This window comes from Macrosteles quadrilineatus, unplaced genomic scaffold (assembly GCF_028750875.1).
Source record: "Macrosteles quadrilineatus isolate MER2022 unplaced genomic scaffold, UCM_ALF_1.0 Scaffold_2__2_contigs__length_208266976, whole genome shotgun sequence".
Lineage (NCBI taxonomy): Eukaryota > Metazoa > Arthropoda > Insecta > Hemiptera > Cicadellidae > Macrosteles > Macrosteles quadrilineatus.
In genome coordinates, this window is record NW_026542595.1 from 96,466,830 (window position 1) to 96,493,031 (window position 26,202).

The following is a 26,202-nucleotide window of genomic DNA, read 5'->3' on the forward strand; positions in this document are numbered from 1 at the left end:
ATGGGGACGTCCCACAAGAAGTCAAAAGGTAATCTGAAATAGAATTATAGGTTGATATGTACATCGAATTAGAGAGCTTTATTTGTAGAATGCTGCAAATTTGAACCGAACTCAAACGGTCAACCGAGTCAAAAATAGTAGCCGTTCAAAGATATTTTGAATCTGCCATGTTGAATCTTTGAACGACCGCACTCGTCGTAAAAATTTGCTCTTTTGAGCTTGAATTTGCGGCATTAATCTGCTAAAAAAGATCTTTAATTTCATGCGCATATCGACCTACGCTTACGTTTAAGATTTTCTTCCGATTACTAGCGGCTGCCCTTCTGAGGAGGTAGCATTGCAAATTAAATGAATCTGTTAACTGCTTCTGTTTAAATTTGAAGCATTATACTCTGCTACTAAATGTCTTTATTTATAATTAATCAACCTATGCTACTATTTGAGATTTCTTTCTGACTTCTTGTGAGACGTTCCCATGTTATGACAGAAAACTGATAGTTACTTCAAAAATTAGACTTTGATGTGTTTTGTTAATGTACCAAATCTTATTGATTTATCTGTTGTTCAGAAAATACTAGCAGTTATCCGGCGCGCGTTGCTGCGCCAACTATCATTTTGAATGATAATTCGCTCTTTACGATAAATAGTCGCCCCAAAAGATGTCATTTGAAAGCTCGTGTTATATTTTCGAATATGCTGGAGAAAATGTTTAGTCTCCCGAGATTCTCTATCCAAGTAGGTTTGAAGAGGTTTTGGAGGCTCAGTGATCGGTGGCAAATTTACTTTCCTATTTGTACAACACCCCACCAAATTTACAATTGTATTATTTCATATCAATATTAATTTAGTTAATAACTGTTATGTGTAAAAGAGTTACAAGTCATTAAATTAAATTTCACATAATATTATTTAACATATTATACCACAAACCTAAATTCAATGATTAAGAGTGATCTATATACCTGTCTACCATGTGTGCAAGTGAAATTGAAGATCTTTGAAGATTACCATTGTTAAATACACAATCTCACTCAGGGATTTTTTTTGGCAAAGGGGAAGATCAGTCCAAGAAGATATTTTAATATTTGAACTATAAATTGGTTAGAGACATCGAAATTTATATTAGCCTACTATTCCGTTTCATCTAAAATAACTTTTCATACTTAAGAAGTATGATACCATCATTATTCAAAATTTAACACAACCAATATCTAACATCATTAACCCTTTCTTTCCCAAATTTTTTTAAGGGAAAAAATATTTTGGGGTATATTTTTTTATATTTATTAAATTCAGGCCAAAAGAGCTCATTTTACCAAATTTCACAAAAAAAATTACAAACTTTTTTTCTGTTGATTATGGTATACTATGGGCATTGTAAGAACGTTGTTAAATTTATAAAAATTAACAAAATACTTAATCGTTCCCACTGTGCATTATAGTCAACAGTTTAATATTTTTGACAATTTGCAAGTATTTCCCATAGTATACGATAATCAACAATATCGTATATGTTATTTGAAATTGAATAAAACTGTTTTCTAATATTAGAGTGGCATACAAACAATAAAAACACATAAAATTGTTTGAAAGATTTAATAAAAGAATACACACATGTCTATAAAATCAAATTTTAAATAAAATGTTAATTTGGTTTTGTCGCTAGCCTAGTGGTTAGCGTCTCGGACTTCGGTGCGGGAGGGACGGGTTCAATCCCCGGCACATCCACTAAAGCCCCTGTCACACGGAGCTGGTTTTCTAGCCGCTAGTAACTTGCAGCTAGAACCAGCGGAAAACCAGCATCGTGTGACTGACTCTGCAGCCGCTAGTAGCCTAACACTCGTATGAGCTGGTATCTCCAGCCGCTGGAGGTTTTAAACGGTTTAATATTACAAGCGCTTGAAGAGCCACTTGCAGGTCATGTGACCACCCAGCTGTATAGTCTCTAGCATCATTCCAGCTCTGTCTGACAGTATCGTGCTAGTTCTCGCAATAAGAAAATGAATATATATATTAATTAAACACATTTAAACTAATAAAGAATAAATTTAAACTTTCATGTTTAGAAATTGCCGTAATTTTCTCGTTGTTACGATTGCTACATCTCACATATACTAATTAAATGAATGTGTTCTTGAAAGATAGTCCTTTTGTTATACGCCTACCACAACTTATTCGATTTTAATTAGTTAATTTACATGCCCGTAGTGGATACAAAATAATAGTGTTTAGGCCTATACAGGGTGTTGAAAATGTCTGGAACCAACATTATATCTGGTGAGTGGTTAAAGAAAAACAACTGATATTTTGTGTACGGATATACTATGGTTTTACCTATCTTTTGGTGCCTTATGATAATTTTTACCACTTATAGGGAACGTCCTGTGGAGGATGCAGTAAAAAGTTTTAATGGAAGCCTATGGTAAATGATACATCATTTTAAAGGCCATTTTTTTCTGAGTAAGGAGCCACAAGTTTCTTCTCAAAAGGACCACCCTAGCAAAAATGGCGACTGTTTGAAATTAAAAAAAAACCACTTATAGGGAACGTCCTGTGGAGGATGCAGTAAAAAGTTTTAATGGAAGCCTATGGTAAATGATACATAATTTTAAAGGCCATTTTTTTCTGAGTAAGGAGCCACAAGTTTCATCTCAAAAGGACCACCCTAGCAATAATGGCGACTGTTTGAAATTTAAAAATTCTGTTCCCTATGTGATTTTTTTAAATTTCAAACAGTCGCCATTTTTGCTAGGGTGGTCCTTTTGAGATGAAACTTGTGGCTCCTTACTCAGAAAAAAATGGCCTTTAAAATGATGTATCATTTACCATAGGCTTCCATTAAAACTTTTTACTGCATCCTCCACAGGACGTTCCCTATAAGTGGTAAAAATTTTCATAAGGCACTAAATGATAAGTAAAACCATAGTATATCCGTACCCAAAATATCAGTGGTTTTTCTTTAACCACTCACCAGATATAATGTTGGTTCCAGACATTTTCAACACCCTGTATATTAAAAGTATATTTTTTCCTTGCACTTTTTAATTTTATGATAGCTGATCATAGACAAAACATCAATTATTATTTTTGTTAACTACACAGTCAATTCCAATTACATAACCAAACTTGTAAGTTGTAGCGCTAGTTCTCCAGCTTCGTCTGACAGGACTTCTAGCGCGCTGGAGAACTAGCAACTAAAGCTGCTGGATCTCGCAGCGAGAACCAGCTGCTGGAACCAGCTCCGTGTGACAGGGGCTTAAGCATTCAACACATCTCTCGTAACTTTCTTGTAAAATGCCACTGGCGTAAAAAAAATTTAGGCTAGTCTCACAGGACACCACTTGCCCTCATTATTCAGTATTGTGGTATTGTGAAACTCTAAGAAACACTTATTGTCTTTTGTAATGCACAGATGTATTTGACACTTTATGCAGCGTATTTCCCCAATTTTTGAGCGCTTGGTACATCTTGCCCTGTTGTCAGACATCTCTGGCCAATGCCCAACATTATCATAGCTCAGCTCTTCTAGTGTTAGTAGTCTCTTCGTGTTTGGGCCTTCCTATTTTCTTAGACTGCTCAGTTCCAGTACTTACTGTACAGAGCTGCTGTGTATGTTTGAAATTGTAGTAATGTGTACCTAGACAGTTCATGTAGTTGGGCAGTATGACGCCGGTACAACAACCATCCATTAACTACGGCGTCATTCACACACAAGAGTACAATGCGCATATAGCCTATTTTGCTCCTGATATCTATCCGTTAGAGCGCTATAAGCATACCAAAAAGGTCCCCTTCCCCCATCCAGGTATTGTATACTTGGACAGGTGCTGTATATTATAAATCCAAAGAAAATAATAAATACTATCCTACTAGTTAAACAACAAAAAAACGCATTTCCTCGATTTTTGTCTTTAATAATAACCAATAATATTTCTTATAATGGATAGGCTTATTTTACGATATGTAAGTGTATAATACACCATGACGAAATTTTAACATTAATATTTGTTTTGCTTCTGTACTTTTTTGTATTCTTGAAGAGATGCTGACTTTTGTCTGCACTCAAGTAATAACGAATCCATTTTTTTTTAGTTGTTCGATTTCTTCGTTACTCTCCTTCAATGATTGTTTCAGGTTCTAATCTCTGTCGACAGAAAGTCTCGTTCTAACAAAAATTTAGCAAGGCCAATACCTTATTCCTTGAAACAAAAGGTAGAAACAGAACTAGAGCGCTTAGAAACTGCAGGAATAATAACAAAGACGGACAATTCTGAATGGGGAACACCCATAGTACCAGTAATGAAACCCAATGGTGAAATTAGAATATGTGCCGATTATAAGGTTACGGTGAACAGACAAATTCAAGACGAACACTATCCGATACCGAGAATTGAAGATATCTTCGCAAATATGAGCGGTGGCAAAATTTTCTGTACTTTGGACTTAAAGAAGGCTTACTTACACCTACAAATGGATGAAGCAAGTGCTGACATCCAAACCTTAAGTACACATAAGGGACAGTTCAGAGTTAATCGACTCATGTTTGGCGTTAAAGTAGCTCCTGGAATTTGGCAAAGAATCATGTACAAGGTCTTATCAGGTATAGAAGGCACTCAATGCTTCTTCGATGAAATAATTATCCAAGGAAAATCAGAAGAAGAGTTGCTCACTCGGTTGGAAATGGTACTTCAAAGAATAAAAATGAACGGACTAAGGTTGAACAGAGATAAATGCAAGTTTCTACACAAACAAATTGAGTACTTAGGTCACACTATAGATGCTCATGGAATCCACAAATCAGAAGATAAAGTTAAGGCTATCAGACAAGCAAGAAGACCCCGGAATGTTAGTGAACTGCGAACAACCATTATAACAGATTTATCGAGAACCTGGCAACTATTCTCAATCCGTTACATGGACTACTGAAAAAGGAGAAGAAATACAAGTGGACAGATCAATGTGAACAAAGCTTTCAGAAAGTCAAGGAGATAATTACAAATGAAATTGTCCTTACTCATTTTGATCCAGTCTTCCCTTTGGTATTGGCAACAGACGCATCTCCGGTGGGACTTGGAGCAGTACTGTCACATAGATTTCCAGATGGAAGTGAAAGACCTATAGCCTTCGCTTCAAGAACACTGACAAGACCGGAAGAGAAATATAGCCAAATTGACAAAGAGGCCACTGGAATTTATTGGGGACTAAAAAAGTTCTTCCAATATTGCTATGGACGTAAATTCATCCTTGTAACGGATCACAAGCCGTTATAGGTCGGCCGCTTAGAAAGCGACCTCCTCCAGCATTGGTTTAGCATTAGCGCGCAGGTCGTTTTCTAAGCGGCCGAACTATAGTTACAATATTCAATCCTGATAAAAACCTACCTTCTATGTCAGCTACACGACTTTTTAACTATTCACACTTCTTATCAGGTTTTGACTACAAAATAGAGTTTAGACGAACAAATGATCATGGAAATGCGGACTTCCTTTCAAGATTCCCTATTGAAAAACATTCAAATACCAGCATGGACCAGACTGATGTTTTCTATATGAACCAAATTGCAACAATCAACCTAAACCATAACCTAATTGCTCAAGAAACGAAAAAGGATGAAAACATGCAACACTTGCTAATAGCTTTGGAAACTGGAAAATCGCTGGAGCACCATGGTTATCATAACGGTGAGCTGTGTCTACATGATGGTTGTATCATGAAAGGTTGGAGAGTGATGATTCCCAGATCTTTACAAAAACATGTCCTCGAAGAACTACATTTTGGTCATCTAGGAATGGTAAAACCAAAGCCTTAGTACGAAGCTTTTGCTACTGGAAAGGTTTGGACAAAGATATAGAAGATAACATTTCAAAATGCAGACAGTGCAGGGAAGAACAAAATTTACGGAAGAAAGAAATTAACCATCCCTGGGAGCCAGCAAGTGAACCTTGGGAGTGGGTCCACATAGATTTTGCTGGGCCAACCAACGGAAATTACTTTCTGTAGGTAGTAGACGCATTCAGCAAGTGGGTTGAAGTCATACCTACGAAGAATATTACATCTTCATGGACAATCAGAGAGCTGCGTAAAATATTCACCACCTTTGGACTACCCAGTGTTATAGTCTCTGATAATGGTCGTCAGTTCACCTCTTCTGAATTTAGTAACTTTTTGAAGAAATGTGGAACTTTGCACAAAATGACAGCTCCTTACCATCCTTCTTCGAACGGCCAAGTCGAACGCTTCGTACAAACGATAAAGAAACTTATCAACTGCATGTCAGACGAACCTGGTACACTGGAAGAAAAGCTTCACCAACTGCTGATGAAACTACGTCAAGCTCCGAATTCAACTGGTAACAGCTCATACTTCTCGATGTTCAATAGAAGGATCCGCACATACTTAAGTTTACTCTTACCTAAGACAAAGGAAGAAACAAAACAACCCAAAGGAATAGTGAGATACTTCAAACCAGGCGAACGAGTACAAGTACGGAACTATTCCGGGAAATTTAAATGGGGTTACGGAAGTGTCCAAAGTAGAGACGGTCACATTCACTATTTTATCAAGATGGACGATGGACAAATTTGGAGACGCCACATTGATCAAATGTTGCGTACGAAAATTTAAGGGGAGGCCATTGTTAGGGGGAGACCACTGTTATATATTTTGCTTCTGTACTTTTTATATTAATCCATGTGTTAATTATTTACAATTTCATTTCATAATATTTACTATTCAGTTATGAATAAATAGTTATGCAAGTTACAAGTGTTTAAGTATTTATTAATATTATTCATGTTACTTTTAGTTATAAAACGACTTTGATGTGAAAGAAAATAATGTTAACAATCAAATAAACATCACTGTTTTACTGATGGGGTCAAACGAATAAAATAAAGAGCTTATACAACAAAAAAACACATTTCCTCGATTTTTGTCTTTAATAATAACCAATAATATTTAATTAATAGATAGGCTTATTTCACGATGTGTAAGTGTATAATACACCATGACGAAATTTTAACATCTATCTATATATTAATTACGTAAGCCGATTCTCAAGTCAAAATTGTGGGCGACTGGGAAGTCGTAGAACGACGAGAGAGGGCTCAAATTAAAGGTCTCGATCCTGTGACGGCGGGAAAAATAGTGAAATCCCCTAAATTTTAACACAAAATTGGATATAACGTAAAATGTTCTGCATAAGAAATTCATTAAAAGCAATTTACTGCTGATTTTTGTTCACTTCAATACAGCTTATCGTGATTGATCATCAATCCCAGCGAGCACATAATAATCAAACCAGTAAGCAATATTACATTTGGATTACTCATTTGCCAGTCAATTCTGCAATGTACTGTATACTATATAAAACCAGGGATAACCTTAGGCCTACCTATAATAATAAATACTTTTTATTTACGTCTTAGAATGTCGAAATCAATTATTTTACTGTGCAATTGGCAAACTTGTGTATTTTTAAGTAAATTAGTTAAGCGTATGATAAGTAGTAGAATCATAGGAGATGGCTCAAATCAAAGGAATTAAACTTAGAATGGCTGAAAAAAATTATGAAGTTTTTTTCTTTTATCTTAACGGTTATTGTTGTGTTGAGGGAATGTTCAACATGAAATAACCACATTGACTAAATAATAATCTATTCAAGATTGTTGAAAAGTTCTGTTTTGTTTTGATTTCAAAACATTTGTTAAAGATTTATCCTACACTTTTTTGTAAACTTACTAACATTTTTAATTTGAGATTTATTGTAGTGTTTACAAAAGGAGCATGCACTTAGAAATAATAACTGGGTCGGGGTGCTAATTTAGCGGTTTTAACTAAGAACTAAGCTTATCTCAACACACCTTTATTTGCGTTTTCATATATGACGAAGACAATTTCCAATATTTTAATCAGGAAAGCCTTTTTATTATCAAAAGACCAAAGCTACCTTAGTAAACTAATATTTATTCACAAACATGTTTGCTGCCTTTAGCAGAGTTAAACCTTTGGAGTAATTTAAATTATTTATTAAAAATAACATCAACAAAAGCAAACAAAGACAAACAACAAACTATTTTTTACACAAAAGATATGTTGTACTGGGATATATATCTGATATATGTATTAGATTTATTTAAGTTTGTTTATACTGTATTACAATAGTTTGTTTTACATTTGAGCTTTTCAGGGACTTATGTCCCTTCAAGCCACTAGTTAATATTATTCAGGTTACTTTTGGTTACAAAACGACTTTGATGTGAAAGAAAATAATGTTAACAATCAAATAAACATCACTGTTTTACTGATGGGGTCAAACGAATAAAATAAAGAGCTTATGAGTATGCCCCTTGATGTTAATAGTCCTTTTAACCAATCAAATCTATATCAATTATTTAATTAATTTTCTTACTTTGATAAATATTTGAAACCCGTTTGTCAATAAACTGGTTTTTGTTTGTCGTATGTTTGAAAGTGAAAACTTTTGATTTAATAAGTTCTTTTTCCCAATTGCTGTGTGATAAATTATGCCTTTTAGCGAATTTCCCATATAGGGAATAAGCTATTACCGTAGTACTCATGGTAAGACCTGGACGCGGAACCGTTTTTTTTTCGTTTTGAGGTCCCTAGAGGCCAAAAACGCCATCCGTTCAAATTCATATATATATACAGGGTGATTGATATAAGTGTGCCAGCCGTTTTATTCGAAAACTATAAGAGATATCAAAAAAAGTTAAATGGTAAGTGCCTTGGATTTTTCATTTAAAAAATTGTAGTCAAGTCAAAAAAAATATTTTAGCTGCCATTTTTCCAATATGGCCGCCAACTTAGATTTTTCTTATGGAACACCCTGTATTTTATGATGTATTCTAATAGAAAATGTAATTTTAAGACGATTTTATTCTTGTGATTTTTTTCATAAACCTAACCGTTTCAAAGATAATAATAGTTTAAGTTGTGAAATTTTGAATGGTTTTCGAATAAAACAGCTGGCATGCTTGCTTAGGCCTTTATCGAAACTCTTTCTCATGCAGAAATTTCAAAACTTTAACCATTATTATCTTTTAAAACGGTTAGGTTTATGAAAAAAATCACAAGAATAAAATCGTCTTAAAATTACATTTTCTACCAGAATACATCATAAAATACAGGGTGTTCCATAAGAAAAATCTAAGTTGGCGGCCATATTGGAAAAATGGCAGCTAAAATAATTTTTTGGACTTGACTACAATTTTTTAAATGAAAAATCCAAGGCACTTACCGTTTAACTTTTTTTGATATCTCTTATAGTTTTCGAATAAAACGGCTGGCACACCAATCACCCTGTATACAGGGTGTCCATAAAAAACGTTTCAGGACTTTGGGAAATGAATCCCCATACTAAAAGGAAGAAAAAAGTTTATGGGAAGGTATGTCCGAAAATGCATATTTACCCAGATATCCGCCATTTTGTTTTTTATACAAAAATATTTTTATCTGTGAAGTTTTTTATTCGATGATTATGAAATTTGGTAAACATGTTAACATACACAATACCTATAATAGAAAAAATAACAAAGTTGATCATATCGTAAATTTCAAAATGGCGGCCATATCTTTTTTTTAAACTTAAATAACTCAAAAACGGCTAATTTTATGAAAAAATGTCAAGGATACTTCTTTTTAGCATTTTTAATTCCCTATCAAACAATACCAAGATCAAGAAGATCGGACAAAAGATAGCTGAAATATAACGTTTTTTATTTAAAAATAAGGCAAAGTTAGGCGGGGAACCCTTAATTTTTGCCTTATTTTTACACAAAAAACGTTGTATCTCAGTTATCTTTTGTCCGATCTTTTTGATCTTGGTATTTTTTGATAGGGAATTAAAAATGCTAAAAAAATTATTCTTGACATTTTTCATAAAATTAGCCGTTTTTGAGTTATTTAAGTTTAAAAAAATTAAATGGCCGCCATTTTGAAATTTACGATCGGATCAACTTTGTTATTTTTTCTATTAAAGTTATTGTGTATGTTATCATGTTTACCCAATTTCATAATCATCGAATAAAAAACTTCACAGATAAAAATATTTTTGTATAAAAAACAAAATGGCGGATATCTGGTTAAATATGCATTTTCGGACATACCTTCCTACAAACTTTTGTCTTCCTTTTAGTTTGGGGATTCATTTCCCAAAGTCCTGAAACGTTTTATGGGCACCCTGTATATATTTATATGTTTATATATTTATATATATATACAGGGTGAATCTTCTAAGCTGTCCTAAACAGATTACAGACGAACGGCTTGACATACAGCTATGAAAAAAAACTTTTCCCCACTAATTCATACCCAAGTAACAACGTAAAAATATTTTTACCATTTTTAAAATACAGGGTGTAAAGATAGGCGGTAGGTTTAAATTTAAAAGTTGTTTGTTTTTACAAGACCTTAAAAATGATACACAATTTTACATATGTTGCCATTTAACAATTTTCATTTACAAGGCTACCAACTAAAAAAAAAATTAAAATCATAGAAAAAATATTTAGTTTTTAAAATGTTGACTTGTCGTATATCAAATTAAATCTGAACCTACGAGGATTAAGAATTTTCAAACAGAACGAAAATAAGTTTAGTGGTTGTCAAGATACAGGGTATTCTGTAAGTATCAACACTTTCTATAAAAACGGCCGCCATTTTGAAACGGACAAAGATAAATGAGTTCTGTTTTCACTAAATTGTTTGTCTAGTATAGAGCTTTAAAATGATACATAACATGACATATGTTTACATTTGAAAACTCTGAGATTCGAATCCATGACTCTCAGTTTCTTGAACACCCCGTATTTTAAAAATGGTAAAAATATTTTTACGTTGTTTCTTGGGTATGAATTAGTGGGGAAAAGTTTTGTTTCATCTCTGTATGTCAAGCCGTTCGTCTTTAATCGGTTTAGGACAGCTTAGAAGACTCACCCTGTATATGTGTGTGTCCGTTAGCACAATAACTCGAGCAAAAATGATCCGATTTTGATGAAATTTGGTACAAACGTGTAAACCTACGTTTATTCGAACGACGAGTTCGCGATCCAGCATGATCGGACCATTGGAACGAGGGTTTACGGGGGGTTTTATGGGGAAAAAATAGGTTTTTCCCATTTTTGACCCAAAAAACATCAAATTTAGCAATTTCTTTTCAAACCATTTTGTAGAGCTTAAAAAAAACAAATAATTTAGTATATTGAAGCGTTATTATGCGCCTAATGGTTACGGAGAAAATTCCAAAAACTTGTAAATTTAAAATTCCCATGTTATTCTTATGGAGAATAAGTAAACTGTTGTAGTTTGCTTGTTTATGAACATATTTTGATCAAATTTGGAAAATGTTTTGATTTCTTACTAACTATTAACATTTTACAAAAAAAAACTGTTTTACCCTCCCTGATGCAGCAAACCTAAGTACTTGTTAAACTAATTCTATTTAAATAGGGAATAAATGTTATATTTTTAAGTAGACATTTTAGTGTAAATCCAATCAGTCAAATGGAAATTCGCTTAGTCTGCAGGTTTGCTGCGGCTGGGGTATTTCCAGTTTTCATTTGTTTTCAGGTATTTAAAACAAAGTGAAAAGAGACCACGATGTATTTTTTATGTGCGTTTCCAAAATATGGGGATTAATGTATACAACATTTGTTATTCAATGTTTTTTTTTTTTTTTTTGTGTTCCATAAAACCTTTATTTTGTGGTAATCATTATGACTAAAAACACGTTCGCATTCTTGACTTGTGGTTATCCATTATTAACGTGTTTTTAGTGCTAATTTTGAGCAAAAAGTAACAGTTTTCCTGTGCGGGTCTTAGGGTCGAATATTCGTATATCTGTCAGTAAAATTAAAGACCGATTCCAAAAAGTTAAAACTATTAATAATATACCTCTTCACTAAATTAAATGAGAAAATTCACAATTTTCACTTTAACCATCGACAAGATAACTTATATTGGAGATGTTGGCAAATTAATGTAATTTCATACTAAACTTTAGGGTATAAAAGGTCATATACATATAGTATTTTTTTTTTCACTAGCGCTTTTCAAAACTATGTTTTTATCTTCAGCCTGTGGAAATCTTATAGACAAAAGAGACAAAAATTACTTCCTAAATAATGAAGACGCCCAGTTATTAACTCTGAATTACTTGAAATAATTTAATCATTTTAAATATCCAAAATCCAAAAGATAATTTTTTTATAATATCGTTTTTAATATATTTTTCCATTATCATTTGAGTGATCTGTTTAATTTAATTTAACATTTATTTATTGTTAAGTATATTTTTAGTTGTTGTATTAGTTTTCAATACAGCCTGAAGATAAATACGTAGTTTTCGAAAGCCTTAAAATTTAGTATTAAATAACATATCGACAAGATGTAAATACATAAATAAACAAAGGACACTCTATATTTGCAATTTTAAGGTAATTTTCATTCTATTACTTTTTATGCAGCAAATTCTACGCACAATCTCATGCTGTCGACTTACTTTTTTGTTTCGTTGGGCTCTCCTCCTCAATTAAATTAAGATAGATCTGTCATAAATAATTACTGTTATTCTAGTTTCAACAAATATTTAAAAAAAATACCTTCATAATATATTTTTTACATTGGACTTTGTAAGAAAATACATCAGTTTGAGATTTTTTTTTATATAGGCCTAAGGTTCTGGACCCGTGTCATAGCTCTTGGTTAGCGTTTCTACATGTGAATTGGAATGGTTTTTTCGTAACAAATTTACTAGTTTAGTCTCCACTACTGAAACACATAAAGTACCGAAAGATCTTGTAACGCCATCTGCGATTTATCCATTCTGCAGGTCCCAGACGTGCTCTATCTCTCAATAACTGCTGGAGAATTGTGATCTAAGCACCGGGCTACTGGGAAGCGTGCATTTTGTATTTGACTACGACTCCAGCTGTTGGAAATGTTCTTTATGGACCTTTTGAAAAATGCAACGCCTTCCATATTCATACATAACTCCTCTTCCGTCCATGCGATATACTAAAGCTGCGTCTTATCTTTCATCGGCTTAGTATTTTTCTAGAGGTCTTTAATGGAATCTGTAACCTTCTTCCCCCTTAAAACTAAGATACACCTTTTGGATACATATGACTGGTCGTGGAGGGTGTTGTCCAACCCTATTTTTGGAATAAACGATTTCTTTAGTCTCTTTTTCATGTCTTATTCTCTAATATACGCTAAGATAACTTGTCATTAGTATGTTGTGTATACAAATTTACGTTGAATATAATGGGCCTAGCTGGTAATGCAAATGATAGACTAGGAAAAGTAATTTTTGCAATAGTCTGAGCGGGAGCAAACACCTGGTACAGAGAATGGATAGAATGGTTAGATCGTTTATATTAAGTATGTTGGCTTTTCTTAATAAAACGTTAAAATAAATTGACAGAGCGTTAATTTAAAGATAAATTTATTTTAACAGCCATGTAGCGATGTGATTCTTTGTTTCCATCAAAATATTTTCGAACAATTAATTTAAATCCGTTCTTTTACCTGAAAAAAGTACCATCATACATGCTGTTAAAACATGGTAATACTGCAGTGATTCTTTAATTGTAATTATTTTCAAGAGTGTTGTGGCTTATTTTTACCCTTGTTTGTCCTCGTGGGCTTGGGAAACGTGTGTTGAACGTGTCACGTAAATGTGAGCTGGCAATGTTATAAAATGAGTTATACTGATAAATATTGGTGGTGCTGGACAAGAACACGTGAAATCACTGAAACGGTATTGCAGTCGTCGAACTAACGACCGACCATCTGATCGAAATAAGTTTAATGTTATTACTAATTTCCATTAGTAAGTAAACTCTGTAAATTATTACAGCGCACGATTGTATTACATTTTAAACACCAGCATTGACTATTGGATACAAAACAGTTGTTGTATTAATTGTCAAAGACACCTGGTAAAAAGTACGTGCATTTGCATTTTTTATAAAAGACACTAGGATAAGTAAATGAAAAGAAGTTGTTGAATTTTATCATGCCAGTGATCATATTTTGCAACATTAGTATAGTATTTGAAGGTATCTAGGTAAGCTGGTGGAAAACGTGAGATAAATTTGGCAACACAGTATAGAGCAACCTTAAATATATATATATACTATTTGTTTAAAATATCTATTTTTTCCTTTCGTTTGTATATAAAATTTTCCACTAATATTGTTGACTATACATGTTACTAACCACAATGTTATTTGTAATTCTTAATTTGTGTAACAGTTTTTAATATTCAATACAACTTGTGTTCAAAGTAAGGTTTACTTTATCTACATTTAAATTTCAAATATATCTAGAACATTAATTTATCGTATTTCACACTATTTAATACCGATTTCACCAAATTCACGCTAAAGGTGGTGTAAAATAATCTTCAATAAAAACAAACTGTTATTTTAAACCACAATTAGCTAGGAAATCTTATTTTTCGAACGAAAAACGGCAAAATTACTGTTGGTTTTTAAAATGAGAGTTTAGAGTAAATAGAGGTGGCAGTGAACTGTTATGACACCACGCTATATGGGTTCAAGTATACATAACTTAGAAAATAAATTTGTATTTATGAGGAAATAGGTAGAAGTGTTATTCTCGGATTGGAATATAGTGTAGTTTTGTATAAAATATTGTAATAGTCAACAGTTTTGTAATTTTCGTTTAGCAACAGATAACTATAGCGATTATTGTATGGTTTTGTTATTATTACCTTATGTCTGACCAATCGCAAAAAAAACTGTTTGAGAGTAGGGTGCCCCAAAACCAATACCCAAAACCGTGAAAAGGAAAAGGGAGCTTACTTTTACGAACAATGAAAAAGGAATTTAATAATGCTGGTGGACAAAAAATTTGTTAAAAACACAAATGCAAAAGAAAAGACGCTCTTTACAGCAGGGCTAAAAATAATAAGCTAATATTTACTTAATGAAAGTTTACAGTTAATTGGTCGTTATCAGGCAGGTAATGCTCTAACGAAGAGTTAGTCTAAACTAGCTCTAACGGCGAGGGGTGAAATACGATTTCATCCGTTACGGGATAACTGCAGTTAGAGCAAGTTTTAACGGCTGCTTAAGTGTGTGGTGAAATCGGTCTGTAATAAATATATTAGTCTCCAATATCCAATAAAACATCCTTTTAAATAATACTGTACAAAGAATAAATTCAAAATTACATAATTATCCAAAATCACAAATATTAAGAATATGTTGTCACACTTTTTATGGGCAAATAAAAATACTCTCAAATAATAAATATCATATATGTATAAATCTTTAGGCCTATCTCATTTTACTTTACACACACAAAAAATTCGTTTATTAGGTCTGATGATGATTGGAGTGTCCAATCGAAATCGATCACCACTTACCATATTTTTTGTATATTTACCGTCTTTTGAGTAACAGTATAAGCGTAAATAAATGTTTTAAGTGTTATGAGACGTTTCTTTTATTTACTTTCCGTAGAAAAAAAAATGTTTCGTTGAATTTTTTAAATCCCAAAAAATGTGTTGACTGTCTATGAACAATGTTAACTCTTTTACTGATTATAAACGATTTGTGAACCGTATTTATTGAACCAGATCATGTTTTAACAGACTTGGAACATTGATGGTGGATGGAAGTCACATCGCCTTAGAATAGAGTCTGATATTTATGTGACACCTTGAATCCATTCAAATTGAGCGGGAAATGGAATAGAAGGGAACACTGGCGCAATCTGTTATTCGCAGTGTCAAACAACTGAGCTTCACAATAAGAATAAACATGCTTCGCTAGGATTGACTTGTCTTTGTCACACAGGAGCTAAACGAGCAACATAGGGACCGAGCTTGACAGATGGGAATGCTATTAAACAATGTGAACTTCAATTAATATGCAACAACATAAAAATACAATATGTATACTATGACGAATTCATCTACAATCTAACTCAAACGTTTAGGTTTACCATTAAAAACTTAAAATCTTTTAACTAAATAAAATATGTCTTGAAATTAAAAAAAAATTTAATTTAAAATTAATATGTTATTCTTATGGAGAATATTGTAAAATTTTGTAGTTTAATAGTTTATATATTTTGGTGAAACTTGGATGATTTATTTATTTTATTTTTATTCTAAGTTATTGGTATTAAAAAAAAAAACGCACTTTATTAGTTTCCTTGTAGCGGCAAACCAAGGTACTCGTTAAATAGTTAAATAGTTGTTATTTAAATAGATTTGATTGAAAACCAATTCAGACAAGTGGGAATTCGATTAGTCGGCAGGTTTGCTGCGGCGGGGGTATTTTGATATTGTAAGGTTAGCTTAGATTTTGACGCAAAATATCGTATGTCACTTGTCCCATATTCCGACTAGTAAAGTACTAACTATTAGACACAATACTGAATATCCAAAATATGGGATACTGGAAAAGAAAACTCTCACTTGGTACTTCAGTTACAGAATACCAAAGTATTGCATAGTGGCTGGTGCTTAGTATGCTAAAACGATAACGAAAACATACTTAATTCAATATACTCTACACAAGTTTTTAATCAAGCTTTTTAATCAATTGATAAGGTTTTTGAGGTGGGCAATGGTAAACGCTCAAGGGTTGTAGATATTAAACAAGGAGTCCCACAGGGTTAAATTCTTGGACCAGTTTTATTTAAATTTTAATGGATGATGTTAGCCAATATGTAAATTGTTCTAGCAGGCCACTCTATCGTACCTCGCCTCCCAACCCACATTCCCGGAAAGTTCTTTTCAACGCACGCTCGTACTTGCTTCAGGAAATGGGGGCAAAGCTCAATCTTGATGAAACCCTGAAATTAAATTGAAACAGAGCCATTATTTCCCGTATAATGCAAAGACATATAATCACATAATGCATTAAGCTAAAACAATAACTAATACTGACTAAAATAGTGGCTATTGGCTGCCAGGACACAGATGAAATTTTACATGGGCTTTAAAACTTACCATACTTCCATTCGAGTTCATCTTTATGGTTTTCCGCAATTTCCCTAATTTATGGAATTATATTTTCTCTAATATCTGTAGATAGAATCCATCAGATAAACTGTTCCTAAAAATCAAGGCCAAACAATGTGATTTCCAAATTTAACGTTTGGGGGTATAAGTATATGTTTCCTAAAGTATGTGGGGGTTGTTTACATGCCAATACCTACAGTTGTGTATATTCACAAACCCATTCACGTGAAAACAGCTTTAATCTGAAAAACAAATGTATGTTTAGTGCGTTCGGACTTAGGCTTCCATGGATTAAAAAAACTGGGGTCTTCTGTCCGGGTTGTCTTCATTCAATTCTTGATGTAGATATATTTTGTACGGATTAGACTTATTTGACTTTAACGTTGTCACAACTTTCCTCTGGAAACACCAACTGCCCTAGCTACAGATCAAGTAGAAAACTGTGGATATTCTACAAACTCGGATACTATTTCGAGCTCTATGTCCTTATCCACTTTTGGTCTTCCTGGGATTTTGATCTTAACGACATTACCAGTTGTCCTAAATCTGGAATGAGTTATCTCAAGTATTTTTCCTGCACACTACCCGGATGTTGTTCGTTGAAACAACGTTCTGTTTCATGAAAATTTTCCCGAGATGCAAAAAAAATATGTCTACCTTATCTTCCAGGGATCGTGCCGTATTTCAAAATCATACCGTATAATATTCAATAACTCATAAAAATAAAAATAAAACTTATGAACTACTAAAATATACTAAATTAAGTATTGTAGGTACTCTTGAACTATTAAGATACTATCAAACTTAAAACAACTTTTAATCCATAAATAACTATTATCGATTAAAAGACTAATATACTTAACAAAATTACTAAACTATTAAAAGACTCCTAAACTGTTAATAATTGTGCAACTTTACACTGGAAAGACTTCAGTCACTATTCAACACCACAAGGCAATAAGCAATGGACTGTTTGTTTAGGGTCGCCGGAATTTTATCCCCCTGGGCACAGCTGACGTCACTATTAGTAACCTGATTGGCCAAAAATTTGTTCGCGGCCAATTTTACCTCCGCGGATTTGGAAGTCTAATGAAAATAGTCAGAGCGTGATTAAAACTTAATTAGATTAGCGATAAAAACCGGAATTTTACCCTTTGTCCATATAACTAGCGTTTAGACAACTAAAGATGTACGGGCTCCGAAAGATTTTTACCCCCGGAATTTTACCCTCCGGAATTTTACCCCCTGGCCGATTTTAGAAATTGAATTATTGATTTTCTTATTTCTGTTTTTAATTAATTGTAAACATTTCATTATTTAGTAGCATATCTTTATTTATTTATTTTGTAATCGCAACTAAGTCAACATAATTAACTGTTTAATTTTGATGTCCGGGATTTGTTTGGGGCCAACTGTTGGTTAATAAGTATGTAAAATAAACTGAGTAGCTCATTTAAATGATAATTGGGTGAACATTTCTTCCTAAAGAAACAATAAGGCATATTTTGTTATTGTTACAATACAAACGAAAAACATTGTTTTACTACGGTTGTATAATAAATCGTTAGAGAAATCTTTCTAATCAATTATCATTCTGATGTTTGTTTATACGTCATATACAACAGTTGGTTTCAATGATCGAATCCTGATACTCGAATCTCAAAATTAATATCAAATACCTGTTCGATTAGTTGATGTTACAAATAAATCAATTATCATTCTGATGTTTGTTTATACGTCATATACAACAGTTGGTTTCAATGATCGAATCCTGATACTCGAATCTCAAAATTAATATCAAATACCTGTTCGATTAGTTGATGTTACAAATAAATTAAGATAAGCTACTTAATAATAAAATGTTTACTGTTAAATTTAAACAGAATGAAGATAATTAATCATTCTCATTAATTTATATATCTGGCCAGGGGGTAAAATTCCGGGGGTAAAAATCCGGTGGGTAAAAATCCGGGGGTAAAAATCCGGAGGTAAAATTTCGGGGGTAAAAATCCGGGCCGTACACTCTAGGTTTTTATAATTTGATGTGTTCTGATTAAATTCACAATCGTGAAAATATATGTTTAATTCCACGTTTAATCCATCGAGCTGATGTCTGGCTCAAAAGTTCGCGCCCGGAATTTTACCCCCTGGTTTGTGACGTCACTTTTGCCCAGGGGGATAAAAATCTGCTACCCCTTTGTTTATACTTGTACCTTTTTGGTTTCCCATTCCACGTTGCAACAATACAATAAGCTGTTTAAATCAAATGTTTTAGTCAAAGCTCCATTATTTCAATGCTTGATGCACATGAAATTATTTTTGTGTTTTAATAGCTTATCAGGTTATGCTATTATTTTTTATGGTACTTCAACTAACCAATATGGAATAAGAGATTGCGTCGATTAATTTAAACTCAGTAAAAAACCTAAGTATACCGACCATTTAAAGTTTATGTTGGTTGTGTTATGTAAAGTAATTAATAATAAACTAGTTGTTTACAGTTAATAATCTTAACTATATTTCAATATCATTAAACAAATTTAAATAACCTTTTAACTTATCACTACGAAAAAAAAAGGAAAAAAACTTTCAAGAGCTAAGATTTTAATTACAATGAATAAAAATGTTAAGCTCTATACCGTTTTAATAAAGGTTCTAACAGAGTAGGCTTACAGAATACTGACTGACAGACCAGTTAAAATTTTCATCTTACTTTTAAAATTTTAAAAGAGAAACTCTTCCCATACTAGCCTATATTTTTTGTTAACACTCTAACGTCTTTAGCCAGATGTCTTTGGTTTCGTTGTTCTTTAACCATTATTTTTAGATCATCAAAAGTGCGGCATCTGACATTGCTACGTACAATGCCCCATGCTGAAAGCAGGGCTCTGGCATATAAAGACCAACTTATTCAAGTGTCAGTCCTTGACTTTTTGTTATGGTCATGGCAGAAGTGACTCGACATGGGAACTGTCGACGTTTGAATTTTAGGGAAAAATTGCCTTCCGATGGTTCTAAACTTAATTGGGGCAGTAACACTCGTTTTCCAGCCGAACATTCAGTAATAATTTCAAGATTTAGGACTTAAATCTCATGAAAAAGTTTTTAAGGTAAAAATTGCTTTTTCTAACAATCAAGAACAATGTTATTAATCTCTTTACCTTTAATCTGGTTCCATTAACCAGTCCTTTTTGTGGATTTAAATCCCCTAGTAAAATTACAATTACACCTTTTTAAAGGCATAATTTGTGAGGGTAAACCTCTTGGTGCTAAAGTGTGAAGAAATTCATCAGGTAATTGTAACTGGTCTCCCTCTTCTTGAATCAAAGTGTCAACTGAGTAATAAACTCGACTGTCATTATTTGGTTGCTCAACTATTTTATTATATATTTTGTCACAATGTTCATTCTTTGGTGATAGTATTGTATGATTTTTGTCTTTTTAAATCATCTTCAGAGAATCATTCACTGAAGATTTTGTCAATGATATTTTCATTCACAATACATTGTGGTGGAAGACGTATCAATGAATCACCAAGATCATTATGATAGCTCTCATGACCATTCCCTATTCGTAAAAGATATTCAGCAAATGTTGATCGCTTGGATTAGCTCTCATGTTTTTAGCAAGGGAAATTTTTTAAACATTGCCCATAAAGGTGATCTATCCATTTCATCAGTCATAATTGTATTTGAAAGTAAATTGATAAATAAACAGAAAAAGTAAATATTAAAATGACATAAGGAAAAAAGGTTATTTTTTAAATCTCATGAAAAAGTTTTTAAGGTAAAAATTGCTTTTTCTAACAATCAAGAACAATGTTATTAATCTCTTTACCATTAATCTGGTTCCATTAACCAGTCATTTTTGTGGATTTAAATTCCCTAGTAAAATTACAATTACACCTTTTTAAAGGCATAATTTGTGAGGGTAAACCTCTTGGTGCTAAAGTGTGAAGAAATTCATCAGGTAATTGTAACTGGTCTCCCTCTTCTTGAATCAAGGTGTCAACTGAGTAATAAACTCGACTGTCATTATTTGGTTGCTCAACTATTTTATTATATATTTTGTCACAATGTTCATTCTTTGGTGATAGTATTGTATGATTTTTGTCTTTTTAAATCATCTTCAGAGAATCCTTCACTGAAGATTTTGTCAATGATATTTTCATTCATTGTGGTGGAAGACGTATCAATGAATCACCAAGATCATTATGATAGCTCTCATGGCCATTCCCTATTCGTAAAAGATATTCAGCAAATGTTGATTCGCTTGGATTAGCTCTCATGTTTTTAGCAAGAGAATTTTTTTAAACATTGCCCATAAAGGTGATCTATCCATTTCATCAGTCATAATTGTATTTGAAAGTAAATTGATATATAAACAGAAAAAGTAAATATTAAAATGACATAAGGGAAAGAGGTTATTTTTTTGAAGACAGATGTTTTTTAAAGGAAATGAATCATATGTTTGATAAACTTAACTAAATTTTCACTTATATTTAAAAATACATGGAAACTTTAAAGTCCAGTGGGGCGAAGCACATTGAACTGAGCGTGACAAACATTATTCCATGACTTCTGCAGATAATTCCCTTTAATTTGACACATCAATCATCAAAATCGGTTGATAAATAAAAGAGTTTTGCTGTGCACAAGAAATTTTACATTAACATTGTAGTCTATTCCTTCAGATTATGAAGAAACACAAAATAAAGAGGTTCCTGTTTGGCAAATGTTATCGGCAACATTGCTGGGAATAGATTCAGCTTTAGTCAACACAAGCTTAACTAACCATTTCGGCCCCTCGTGCGGGGTTATGGCATCATATTGTTGGTGTATTTAAGAAACATTTAGATTTTCTTTTTAAGAAATACTGTACCTATGTGTAAGGAATTCTTCCACAACATTCCTCACAACTTGAGGAAGTGAACAGCCTTCTAAATATCCATATTTGATATCTTTGTTCATTCTCTCCACGCCGTTGTTGATATTTATGTGGAAGTCATTGGGTTGAAAGGTAGTGGCCCATCTTTTTATTTCTTTAAGCCATTCACCCTCAAAATATCTTTTGAGTGTTGTGTTGGTAAACATAATCTTTAGTTCTTAATTCTTCCGCAGCTAACAGAGCTTCTTCTTTGTTATGGGCATAAGCTATTTTCGGAGCATAGCCAGGCACTGCTTCCTTTCTTGGCATTGAGGCATTTCTTAAAAGAGTGGTTCTTAAAAGCCATCTGTTCCAGGCTTGCTCCCTTTGGAAGCTGCAAATGAATACTGGAAAAAACTTCCTCTGTGGAAAAATCTACCATGGCATACTTTATATATTATATCAAGATATAAATGTATAGATGTATTATATCAAGATTCCAATCTTTGTTTTTGTTTGTTAATGAACTTCATTACACACTTATTTTGGTCATCATACTTTTTAGACATACGAAATCCTCCACGTTTCTCCCTAATCTCTCCTTATCTTTGATAGTTTTTGGTTAGCCTATTATTCGAAAACGGGACACATTCAGGATTCCCATAAAACTAGTCATACATACTTACATCTTTCCTCCTTCTCTGTCCCGAACAAAGTATTTTGTGGTCCTTTTCAACTGAGGCGTTTCTTTAGTTTTATTGGTTCTAGAGCGTCGTCTTTGAACTGGCATACTTTGGTATTATATCAGGATTCCAATCTTTTATTTTACCTAGGCCTTTCTCTGTCCCGAACAAAGTATTTTGTGGTCCTTTTCAACTGAGGCGTTTCTTTAGTTTTATTGGTTCTAGAGCGTCGTCTTTGAACTGGCATACTTTGGTATTATATCAGGATTCCAATCTTTTATTTTACCTAGGCCTTCAGAGATGGCCTCTTTTATTTCAAATTGAGTTATCACACTCCTACCAGTTGGTAATTAACATTTGTATTCACAACAACAACAAAAGTTTAAGGGCATATTTACAGGTAGAGTAAAAACTCAACTAGAGTCGGGACCACGTAAGTTTGCAGTTGGTGGCAGCCAATCACAAGACAAGGCTAGTGCGACGTTGCCACATCGCCCGTTGACAACATTGTAGCTATCAATTGATTATATCTATACAAAAGGTATTAATTTTTAATAGCTGATTGCTATATGGACGAATTACAGTCTAATTTTATTTTATTACGATCTCACTAATCTTCAATAGTTTTTAATACCCTTCCTTGCTTCGATTTTTCATTGTAAAATATCAGCAGCACTTTTTTAAAATAATTTAATGGAAACACTTTCGTTATTGACCCTTTCTTCTTTGAATATGCAACCTCACGATTTCATTGTTATAGTTTGGAAAATGTTTATTTTTCAACTTGACCACACACACACATTGCAATTTTAATCAGCCAAGGATTTGGAGAATAATGTTGATAAGATAATAAATAAAATTAGTAATGAATTATATACATGGTGATATAATTAATTGTTTTAAATAGTGTTAACTTTTGTATCACTACGGCTAAATCTAGGCTAAATAATTTTATAATACAGGGTCATTACAAATTATGTTTATAATTTTAGGCGTACATAAAAATTTTTTTTTCTAAGAAATAAAATGGTATAGCTCGTGAAAAATCAAAAGATTTCGTCCCTAGGTACACAGAACTATAAATCTTCGATATGGGAACCACTTGCGATACGACAGATGTCAATACTGTAGTTATGCTATTGCCATACTTTGATAAGAGTGTTGATCCACTGTTTCTATAGCATTGCTAACCCGTCGCCAGGTCTCTGGTATGCTATTTGGTAATGGTGGCGTGTACACCTTATCTTTGTATTGCAAGAAAAAGTCACAGGTGGAGTGTCTGAAGATCTTAGAGGCCAGCTCAGGAGTGTGTCATCGTTCGGACCACCTCGCCATATCCATCTCAGGCAGCACATTGTTCAGTCATTAAATCCAAGTGGTTAGTTCAATTTCTAAATGAAATTTGCAAAACCTTGTTCTAATTGAGGAAGAAGCCATTTTGTCACCATGTCCAAAAAAATTAACCCATTTGCCGTTTTTTTAATGAAGAAAAAAGGTCCGTACACTTTGTTGTACGCGACAACACACAGTAACTTTCAGGCACGTGCTCATTGTATGCGTGAGGGTTCTCTGAGCCCCATGTTCTGGCATAATGTATGTTCACATAACTTGGTGAATGTTCATTGAACCTTGCTCTAAAGTGTCGTTTCACAATAACAGATTTGTTAACATGGTAACCCAACACAAAAAAACTTTCCTGTTTTCAAATTCATCCATTACACAACACTTACAGCAATTGACTAGACAAAGAGCTGATATGCACTCAAACAAATAAATAAGTTTTTCTTTTCAATGGTATCAACTAAAATAGTCTTAAAACAAATTAGCCCAGTAATACTTATAATCAAAACCAGTAACATAATTTGCAATAACCTTGTATATTCAGATATTTTTTTTTATTATTAATTAAACCAATATGAATTAAAAAGACTATAGTACAAACAGAATTCAACAAATATTTTTTACACTAAACAATTTTTTATTCCCAACTTAATCTTGAAAATCCTTTGCTGACCGCCATTTTTATCTCGTACGGGACAAGTAACATATACAGTATAAGTCATATATTTTTTCTGGGACAGACACATACTTGTTGCCCTTATAACTGCACACATTATTTTACGGTCAAAAACTGTCGAAAGGTTTAGTCTCTATGTTGATTACATCCTTATATATTCGCTAAAGGTGCTATCCTGACTCGTTTAAGGCACTTTGGGAACTATCTCTTTTAGCTGTGGGTGGAACGGGGTTCATTTGAACTAGAATGATGCGAACACTAAAAAGCCATTATTTTATGTCATGTTCAACCCATGGTTAGAGGTGTATGTCGAGTGCTCTTTGGTTCTCGTTCATGTTTATGCATCTGTTTTTGGCTTAAGGCTTTTGGTGTTCATCGGTTGATCTTCCCACACGAATCGTAAGTTGCCCTCCCTAGCCCAAAGGGCGGGCCTAGTTTCAGTTTGGCCTTAGATGATGAGTTTGGAACTTTAAAATATTAAGTACAATTGTAACTTTAATCGTTTGCTTTTTTACCGCCTCCAAATGCTAAATTAGCAGAACAGGTTTTATATCTTTCCTCCTTCTCTGTCCCGAACAAAGTATTTTGTGGTCCTTTTCAACTGAGGCGTTTCTTTAGTTTTATTGGTTCTAGAGCGTCGTCTTTGAACTGGCATACTTTGGTATTATATCAGGATTCCAATCTTTTATTTTACCTAGGCCTTCAGAGATGGCCTCTTTTATTTCAAATTGAGTCCAAGTCCAAGTCTGTTTGACTGTGGCGTCTAGTGCCACATCTCCTGAAGCTCCTGCTCACTAGGAGCATATACTTCTTGCCAGCTGTGGGTCCAAGCCCTGGTAGCTCAGCTACCTGTAGACGTCAACGTAGTGTTCACTTGTAGATCTGGGGGCGGAACTGGGGAACATCCTCAGCAACCAGGTCCCTGATGTGCTCCCACGGAGAAACATCCGCCGTCTCTTCAAGTCTTGCTCGAAGGCCGTCGATGAAGTCTCGGAGAGTTGGTACGGCCGCAGAGTCCCTGATGACGGAGTTCCTCACGTACCAGGGTGAATCTGTCGCACCGTCTTCTGCTTAGTTTTTAATTCTTCCCCAGCTGCCAGAGTTTCTTCTTTGTTAGGGGCATAAGCTATTTTTCGGAGCATAGCCAGTGCTTCCTTTCTTGGTACTGAGGCATTGCTTGTTCTTAAAAGCCATCTGTTCCAGGCTTGCTTTCTGTGGAAGCTGCAAATGAATATTATCATGTCTGGAAAAACTTCCTCGAGAATCGAGGAAATGTTAAACATGTTTACAAAATTGAACACTTGTGGTTAAAAACATTAAATAATTGCTTTTTACTTAGTAGACAAACAAAATAGCCTACATAAAAAAATCTTAATTACTTAAAAATTAATTGGAATCTGTAACAAAATCAATAGGCCTATCAGTTCAGTTCTTTCATTTGAGGGTTTTCTTAGAATGCTTACATCCCTTATCAAATTCAAAACCTTTACTTTTATCTAAGATGAAACCACAAAAATTAACCTAATTGATGAGCAATTACATTATTCAAACACCAATAAGTGATAAAACGTACAGTTAGGTAAAAATTAAATAATATGATTTAAATCTGATTA

The 26,202-nt window shown here is 33.3% G+C and overlaps 1 protein-coding gene across 1 annotated transcript; it reads left to right on the forward strand.

Moving 5' to 3' along the window:
• On the forward strand, positions 1 to 25,639 carry LOC128984646 (uncharacterized protein K02A2.6-like). The gene is made up of 5 exons (XM_054403980.1): positions 1 to 28; positions 1,763 to 1,842; positions 4,135 to 4,845; positions 6,001 to 6,349; positions 25,470 to 25,639. Exons 1-5 carry the CDS (start codon positions 1 to 3, stop codon positions 25,637 to 25,639), a joined length of 1,338 nt encoding a protein of 445 aa, XP_054259955.1.
• Positions 25,640 to 26,202: the final 563 nt, after the last annotated feature.